This window comes from Trachurus japonicus, chromosome 15 (assembly GCF_045865225.1).
Source record: "Trachurus japonicus isolate A0001 chromosome 15, Traja_1.0".
NCBI classification, from domain to species: domain Eukaryota; kingdom Metazoa; phylum Chordata; class Actinopteri; order Carangiformes; family Carangidae; genus Trachurus; species Trachurus japonicus.
This window is the reverse complement of record NC_140921.1, coordinates 16,112,538-16,121,778: the sequence shown is the minus strand read 5'-3', so window position 1 is coordinate 16,121,778 and position 9,241 is coordinate 16,112,538. Positions and strand designations below refer to the sequence as shown.

Here is a 9,241-nt window from a genome sequence, read left to right as displayed (position 1 = left end):
CCTTTGGGTAACAGCCACACTGGAAGAGTCATTTTTGATCACATCGTGTTACAATCCACTAGAAGTGGCAGAGGAGGCCTGTGGGCTTTAGATGAATGTTTAAATTGCAATAACTAGACTTTTAATGAAGATTACATGCAATTATGTTGGTTTGGAAAAGATGATTTAGACATAATTACATGAAATTTAAAAGGAAGCATGTATCTGCCAACATTGTAGTGTTGTTATAATTATGATCAGAAACCTCCCATCTGTTGCAGGTGTCCAGCTGAAGGCTGTGTAATTCGCTGATAATTAAGAATAGCCTAATTTAATATCTATTATAACTGATCTAATCATTTGGGAATCTTTCCCGCAGTGCTTGCGGTCTGAGAAATTGTGGGAAAATTAGGGCTTTACATAAAATGTTTTAATACAATGACAAATTATGCCAACAAACGTTTTCTAACAGCATCATCCTGGTGCATATTTGAAGGATAAAGGATAAAATGGATACACCATAGCTGAGAATGTCTTAGTAAGAAGTTAGCAGACAGTAATGTTGTTTTTCCATCCTTTCCAGACAGCTTTTTTTTTTTCATTTACTAGATTCATACTGTCAGTTTTTTTTTTAAAAATCCCATAAAATTTTCAGTTTGAGACTATTTGGCCAGGATAAATGATGGATATGCTTGTTGACAGTCTCTTCAATAAAAGATAAAGCTATTATCCATCCTGATCCGAGCTGCCTGATAAACAAATCTGTTAAATAATATTTCAGTAAATTATCAGACAGCTAGAAACACAACCCGTGTTGTCTAAATAATAAACTCATTCATACCCCCAAGATAAAAAGCATCAGGCTGTCTTCTCTATTCAAATGCGTGTCCTCAGAAGTAGGGTACAGACACAACCGTCCAATCTGTGTCAGCAGTGGGGATCTGCTTCCCTTTGATATGAATGAATTGTAATTAATTTTTCATCTAAAGGGATAGCACATGGTTGCACAAGCTATGGAGCCAGCATGGCAGAGAGACAGAAAGAAGGGAGCGAGAGACAGACTGAGAGAGTCGTAGATGTCACAATGAGATTCAGTGCATGCATGAATAAGGTCACGGTTTGAGAGGTATGCCTGCAGATGCCTGCCTCTGTGCCAACAATTTTTATTCAGCTCTAGAATGGAAGCAGTGCGCATCCATCATCATCATCATCATCATATTGTATTTCACAAATCCTGCTCGAACACACTTTTCATTTCAAAAGCACTTTTTTTTCCACTAGCCACTGCCCTATCTTATCCAACACACAGAAAGAGTTCAAGCTGAAATTGGTTGTCGTGTTGCAGCTTGAATATAGAAACGTGCTGCACAAGCCCGTGGCTACAGCAACAGTAGCCTATTATGCAAGGACTGAATAAAAATGCTTATATTTTTATCACTGCATTAGCATTTTTTTTCTACACCAAATAAGGGAGTCAGGGAGGTTAACCATTGACTGGGTTCTGCTGATTTGATGTGTCTGTGTTAAACCAAAAGATTATAATGAAGGATAAATACTTGGTTCATTGACAGTGTTTGACTGAATATTTATGGCATAAATTAATTTTGGTGATGATAAAGTGAAATACATGAAACGAACAGTACATAACAACAGTGGAAGCTTTCAGATTAAGCAGTCATACTGCTACATAAAAATACTCTGATAAGTCTTGAAGGAAAAATGTAAATCTTAGTATGAAAATGCAGAACAAAGTGTAGGCTATTCATAAAGCATAACTAATCTTGGGGATGCTATTCCATTATATATGACATTTTATTATGGGATAAATGCTGTTGCATCAATTTGCTATAGCCTATAAAATAGTGTTATCTACCAAATCATGGTAGGTTTATGTTTTGTGTAAAATGTAGCCTATATTATGTAGTATTTGTGATGGAAGTAGCACACATTTGAGAAATAGCCTACTCAAGGACAACTATGTAATGTTATTTTTGACTGTACTTCAGTAAATAATCCACCACTGCAGACAATAGAACAAGCGTTTTGTGCTCTGTTAATCCTACATGCTTGCTTCCTACCTAAAAGATGAGGTCATTGTTTATCCACCTTTAACACTACATAGTTCGTTTTTTAAAAAAAATCTCCAGATTTTCATGCAAATTCTCCCCATTCTCGTTTTTTTCCGCCTGGGATTTTCGACGTACTACGGAGCTGATGTGTACGCCCATTGAAGAAATAGGTGTGTTTTTTGTGAAAGCCCCGCCCCCTTTTCCCTTATTCGGTCATTGAACGGAACGTTGATTGACAGCGGGTAGCAGCTGCTGAGTCGCTCAGACATGGCGGAGGATACAGTGTAACTGAGGCTCAGCGGCGGAGTTACGTGAGTTTTCCCAGCAGTTGAGTCGGCGAAGGGCGCATTAAATGTTACAGAAGAGGAGGAAAATGTGTTCGGCTACAGCGTACTCCGAGGGGAAGCAAAAAACGACCTGAACTGCCACACACGAGTAAGATGGAAAAATGTATCGCTGTTTAGTGCAGTCAACAGCCTTGGGCAACAAATATGGCTTCTTGTGCCTTTTTCAATATGCTATAAAAATTGATCTCCCGTGCAACCTAACGCCGTGGTGGCTCCGGCGAACTTCTGCAAGCCGCGATAAGTTGAGTTCAATAATCGCTCGGTACTTTTGATCGGTAAGGATATTACACCTCACTTGGCCGTCTGGGTTAGCTGGGAAGCTACGGAACTACAGCGGATAGCAATGGAGCCAAAGCACAAAGAGTTGCTAGACCAGTGCCACCAGAACTTATTGGAGTCCATAACAGATGCGGACCGAGTGATCGAGCTGCTGATAGTTTCTGGTACCCTGAGTCAACTGGACAGGTTCGAGCTGGACCAGAACTGTTCGTCCAGCGCCGAGAAAGTCGACCACCTTTTGAAGATGCTGATGAACAAGGAGAGCGACCATTTCCTCGACCTGTGTGTGGCCCTGGAGAAGGCATACCCTGACCTGTACGCTGCCCTGTTCAGTAACAACGGCGGTGGACCCGTGGACCACTCCACCGGTAAGAGCTGACAACATACCGCTCATGAGTAGGCTTATTTATCAATGTGAGAGAAAAAAACCAGTGGACCACTGGCCACTGCGTATAGCCCCCTGCCTTGGGTAGGCTGCTACAATCTGGGTGGTCTGGTGCAAGAAGACCGTGTGTGGATAGATGCACAACAGTGGAGCTTGGTGCTTCATTTATTGGCAGCCAAAACTGCATAAGATGATGATAGGGGTTGCAAGGTTCAGGCAACACTGCTGCTGCTTACAGCATGGTTGCACATTTGCAATCTGTGCAACATTATAACATTAATTAATGCACTATAGCTTGCTTTCTTTGAACTACAGACATCGGCTGGCCTGCAGATCTAATGCAGAGCCCATAGGACTGTATTCTGCCATTACTATCATCCATCCTGCCCCCAAAAGGCTCCTAGTCACTGCAACACACAGATTACACATCCACAGTGTAGAGTGTGCATTTGGCTAGGTAATGATGTGTGATTCCTTCTAAACATAGTCTATATGATATTTGTATGCTGCAAAGAGAGGAGAAAACCAAAATCAATGATCTCATATCCAACACAAGCTCCAATTTGTAATAAATGGCATGATATGGCTAAGGTACATGAGGTTGCCTGACTTGTTTCCATGACAACGGGTGTACCACTGACATGTGGGCCCATATCGACCTGTACATGGGGTGTGTGTGTGAGTGCGTGTGTGTAGCCTAAGCCTACCCATGCATGGTGTGGATCACTCTACCTTCTCAGATGGGAGAGGGAGAAGAACCACACTGGTTTTCTTACCAGCCACAGATTTATCTCTTCAGTGGTGCGTTCATGCTACATTTTTAATTACAGTTTATTCATGATTTGATGTGCACGCTGTCCTTCACAGCAACTGCCTCCACTCTAGCGGTTTTTTGGGGTTGTTGTTGCACAGAGACAAAGGGCAACCAAGTGTAAAAGCCTCGTCTAGTTTTGCCTGTTTTGCTTTGTCTGAATGACTGAAGCCAGTCGGCTTACTCACAACCAGCCTCGTGCCCCGAGGGCTTGAATGCAGGATGAGCCTTGAGATCCAAACGTGGGGAGGAGACGCAGAGAAATGCTTCCCTTTGACACATCCCACATGTGAAACAAACCATGCAGCCTCTATCTCGTACATCATTTTACTACAGTCAGAGCTTTATTCCACACATGTCTGTGCCCTCTTTAAATCCATAGTTCACAGCTCTGCCAAGTTGTAGCATGTCTCTGTCTACTACCTGCAAACAGACCAGAGCAGGTAATGCTGAGCTGGTGTCTTGCTCTGCTCTGCTGACTGGATCGCTAATGCTTTCTTAAGCTTTATTACTTTAATGTAAGTGAGTGTTGTTGCTACAGAATAACACAATGCACTGACAGCCGTTCACATGTAAGTATCAGCAGAATTTGACCCGGTGTTGGTTCCTTGACTCTGCCTTGGATTTGACAATGTGGAATTGGGCTGTTTTTTCTTTTTTTTCTCCACACACCTTTACAGACTGTAGCGCTTGAGGCCTCAGAGCTGACCTGCCCTGTGCTAGGAGAGAGAGTGAGTCTGGCTAGTCAGCCTGCGGTTATTCAACAGAGGATTAGGCCCTGCTCTCCTCTCTCTCTGGTGTAAACTCTCTCCGTGAGACACGCTTTATCATGCCTCTACAATCCTCTGTTATTAGTCGCCACGCTCTTGGCTCCTTCTGTTTCGACTCAAGTGTTGTGGTTGTTCCTCCTTCTTTTTTTTCTTCGAAATGTGCCTTTGATTATCTTTAGTGTAGTGATTCGCCTGATGCGATTACCGCGTTTTAACCACACTTGTGTGAGAGACCGAAGACAAGCCGCTCACAGTCGTAGCTCCAGGCAAAGAGAGGCACATAGGGGATGAAATGTTCAGAGCCCCGCCGGTGTGTCTGTGTGAGCGACACATGGCGAGTGAGGAGAAGGAATATGAGTGTGTGTGATGAGTCTCACTGATAGCAACCTGCTCACAAGTCGTCCTCCTCTCATGCTGCCTGCCTGCTCTTGTTCTCAGATGTACGTCCTCCTCTGCCAGCTGAGCCTCCATGTACATACTACATACACACATATGCAATCGTCAATACTCCAAAGAAACATCCTCATCACCCCAAAGGAAAAGCACACAGATGCATGCATGAAAAAAAAGCTCACTTGTTTAAAGCTCGGGCTCTGTAAATTATTAGTGTTTTGCTGGCAAACTCCAACACATTTCTCGCAAACAAATCATTCATTATTTAGCCTGTTTTGTTCATCAGTGTGCCACGGGGGACTGTGGCTCACTCAAATTCTCAAACTCCGATTAAACTTCAGAGCAGACGATTCACTCTGAATATTGAGGATGATTGAAGTTTTTTGGGGAGGCTTATTTTGTTGTTTCTGCAAGACCAGAAGTTCTCCATCGTTTCATAAATCCAAGCAGCTGCAATCAAGCTGATTTCATGCCGTGTCCCTCTCATCCCATTGCACTGCATTGGACAACATTTTACCTGAAAGAACAGAACAGGAGGAGATGTACCTGCACATCCCCCCACTCTTTTCAGACTCAAAGGTCTGTGACAGTGATTTAAACGCATTCCGAGAGGCGGCAACACAATTCTCCCTGACAGGATGCAACGTCCACAGTCCTCCTCTTCTTCCTCTTCTTCCTCATCTTCTTCTTCTTCTTCTTCCCCTGCTATCTGTTTGCTTTCATTTACTCATTGTTTTGGTGTCTCATTCCCATGCTTTATTGTCTTTTTTCTCTGACTCACCCTCCATCCCTTTCTAAACTAGTTTCTCCTTTTGTCCCTGACTTATTATATTTCTTTTCTCCCCGTTGAAGTACCCTTTGTTTCTTTGCACACTTAAATAGAGGGACACGCCAGAGAGACAGAAAGAGGGTGATAGAAAGACGGGGCAAGAGAGAGGTAGACAACAAGCCTTTTGTTGAGAAGTTGAGCAGGCCCAAAGTGCACAGTCAGCAGCTTGCTCTGTGTACAGCAGCCTAGGACATAGGCCAGTGTGTGTGTTGTTGAGTGGAGTGGGGTGGGGTGGGGGCTCTCTCCTCTCTGTCAACCAGTTTCTGTCCCACTCTATAAAGCACAGTGGACAGACAGGATGAGTTATGACCCTGACACTCTTGTCACGACCGCTGCTCTTAAATATCTCCCATGAGCCGGACCCCTCTTCCTCTCCTCCTCTGTGCCGGCGTCTCTTCACTTTGCCATTTCTCACGTGTCGCCACGCTCTTTCTTTTTTCCTCTCTTTGCACCACAGTCTGACCTTATCCTCCTCCCTCTCGGTGTGGAGAGGAAGCCATCAATTCATCTCCCGTTAACCGATGTTTCTGCTTTAGTGTGATTGATGACATTTGAGCAGATCACGTTCTAGATGAGTTGTGGGCGTGAGTTTTATTGCGCCGAAACGGGCCGGGTCGCCTCTGTGAACCAGCATTGTGAGCTGCAACAGTTATGTAATTATCCAAAGTTGTGTTCAACCGATTGACTAACCAATAAATCATCAAACATATTTATTAAGCAAAAACATCAATATGTACTTTGGTGTTTGCTCCTTAAATGAGAGTTTATTATGTCTTCAGTTCTTTTGCTAATCGTTGTACTTAAAAAGCATTTACTAATATGATAGACTAAATGATTATTTGAATTATTGAAAATCATTGATGACGTCATTAGTTTCAGCCTGAGGTGAGTTGTAAGTGGCACTGTTAATGGTATTGGGTGTTTGGTCAGTAATGCTGCTCGATATATCTAATCAAGGCCTGAGGTTGGCCTCTCTACTTCCACTCGGTCGGTGGTTTTGTTGTTCCCTTGTAAATGTGTTGCTCTATAGCACGCCACCCTTTTAGTGCAAAATTTGTATATTTTTTCACTTTAGCATTAATATCTGATGGCAGGTTTATCTACACTCTGAAAGTGCGAACCACAGCCAGAAGGCTGTACTGAGAAAGAGGACTTCATTACCATTTTACACATGTTCCTCCGCTTTCTAATTACCCCACAAGGTAGAGGAAATGCCAGCATCTAAATGTTTACCAGCGCTATGAAGTCATGGAAATAAACAGCATCTCTCTTTGCCCTCCCTGCTTTGTTCTGCAGTGTTTTTCTTTCTATTCCACCTCCCCTCTCCTCCCATCACGTCGTCTCCTCCACCCTTGACTCTCCTTGTTTGCTATCTCTTTAATTCTCTGCCTTTTCCTTTTTTTTTGTCTGTCCTGATGACACATGTCGTCATCCGTCCTTCAGTTCCTTGCACGTGACCCCAGGTCAAAGTGACCTGCTATCATCAGCAGATGATAATGTTGGCGACGATTATTAGTGCTTTCACTTTTGTATGGATTAGAAACAAGAAAAAAAGGACGTGCCACAGAGGTCACAGAGCAGATTCAGGTGAACCATAGAATGAAGCTCCAACAATGATTTAACTCAACTGAAATGTTTTGGTGTAAAACCAGTGTTAATAAGTGTTAATACCAAAAGAGCAGAACCCCTGATGACATTTATGTTGCTGATAATCCCTATACAGTAGAAAACGGCCTGTTTGTCACGTCCACATTGGTAGGTCTGACTCATTTAATGTGCATTTTTCCTTCCACATGAGATTCCTTCCTCTCTGTGACCTCTAAAGAATTATAGTGCAATTTAATCATCTGAATTTTTTCTCAACTCACAATGAAAATGCTTTCAGAATAAACATAGTCTCCTCTGATTAAACATGAAAGGAATGTCACAAAGATTACCCAAATTCCAATAGTGGGTTTATTCCACACAGACAGGCTGTTGGCAGTGTTTTGGCTTATATTTGTCCAAGCTGCGTAGCTGAGCATTTGGAGGACATGCAGGCATCTTTCACCTTTTTTTTTTCTCAGATGTTTTTGACCCAACCCTTGGCACGAGCAGGCAAAGCTGGTCAAAAAGAAATTATATCTCATTTATGCTGAGCTAGAGCTCTTTGCAGAGAGAAAACCCATTATGGCTTGCTGATAATGGGCCGGGCTGGATAGCAGTCAGGGGATTTTTTTGGACTTTGGTGCTGCTCAGCACTTCTGACAGGTCTGCTGGGCTGAAGAATCGGGGCCTCTTAGGTTTTCTTCCACGCATCTCCTTGCCCCCCCCCTCCTTGTCCCAGAGTGTTTACACAGATCCAAAACGACTTTATTGCTGCACCTGAGGAAGACAGTCTTGCATTTCAATCAGCAGAATAGCAGATCTTATTTTGAGACACGCCACAGGGCAGACATGGACCTTTTTTTTTTTTTGAGTGAAAAAAGGTGGGTGGGTTGGACCACGGGCCCGAGCTGTGAGTCAGGCGATGTGCGTGCGGTTGAGTAATCCTGGCTCATGGAGTCATCATGTTAGATGTCTTCGTGTTTATGTTTCGTGTAGACCCCTTAAATCAGATGATCAATCCCTTACCCAGCAGCAAGGCTTCACTGGCTCATTGCCCAGAATCTTGGCCTGTCGTGTCATTGCCTCCCCAGAAGTTAGGCCCACTGCATGGCTTACTGGAAGTCCCACAGTACAGGGAGGGGATTGGATGAGGGGAAATTATGTCATATTTATACACCAGAATTTAAACTTTAAACCGATTTTTGGGATGAGGTGTATTGGATGCAGGGGCCTGAGTTTTTGATACTGCCCTGAGTGTGATGAGCAGTCAGTCAGGACTGATCCGGTTTAAATACAGTCTCTTGGTCACTGATGTCATACATAAATAAATCTTCAGCTCCTGAGACTCCGTAGTTGATGTGATGTAGTTACAGCTTCCTGTTACCTTTCACACGCAGGATAAATCTCGGTTACACAAAGTGACACACACACACACACATGCTTTAAATAGAAAAATGGCAAAAGAGCACTGGTTCTTGTTTTGATACTGTGAATATATTAAAGTTTGGGATTAGTAGCCAGTATCAAAGCGGAGTAGGTGGGATCACCACATCACTGACTGAAGCTGCATCCTCCATACAGGGAGCAGGATTTAGAGAATGTGATGTGATGCCAGGGTAAAAGAGATACTTGCTGCTCGCTGGCTTAACGCTGACATATCCTTCATCCTCACTTAAGCACACTGTAAAATGAGTGGGTAGTAGTTTTCAAGCGTGTTATTAGTGTTGCTGTTATTTTCGCTTCTATAGTTTAACGGCTGTGAAGCTGAGGACACAAAAGGAGATGGAGCATA

At 43.2% G+C, this 9,241-nt stretch overlaps 1 protein-coding gene across 7 annotated transcripts in view; it reads left to right on the top strand.

Annotated features, from left to right (window-relative positions):
- The first annotated feature begins 2,282 nt into the window (after positions 1-2,282).
- dlg5a (discs, large homolog 5a (Drosophila)) overlaps positions 2,283-9,241 on the top strand; it is a 33,974-nt gene continuing 27,015 nt past the window's right edge. For all 7 annotated transcript variants that reach the window (XM_085799939.1, XM_085799936.1, XM_085799934.1 and 4 more), the window contains exon 1: positions 2,283-3,042. In XM_085799939.1, coding sequence (XP_085656065.1) covers positions 2,739-3,042 — 304 coding nt within the window. In that variant the 5' untranslated portion in view covers positions 2,283-2,738. The remainder of the gene's footprint in view (positions 3,043-9,241) is intronic.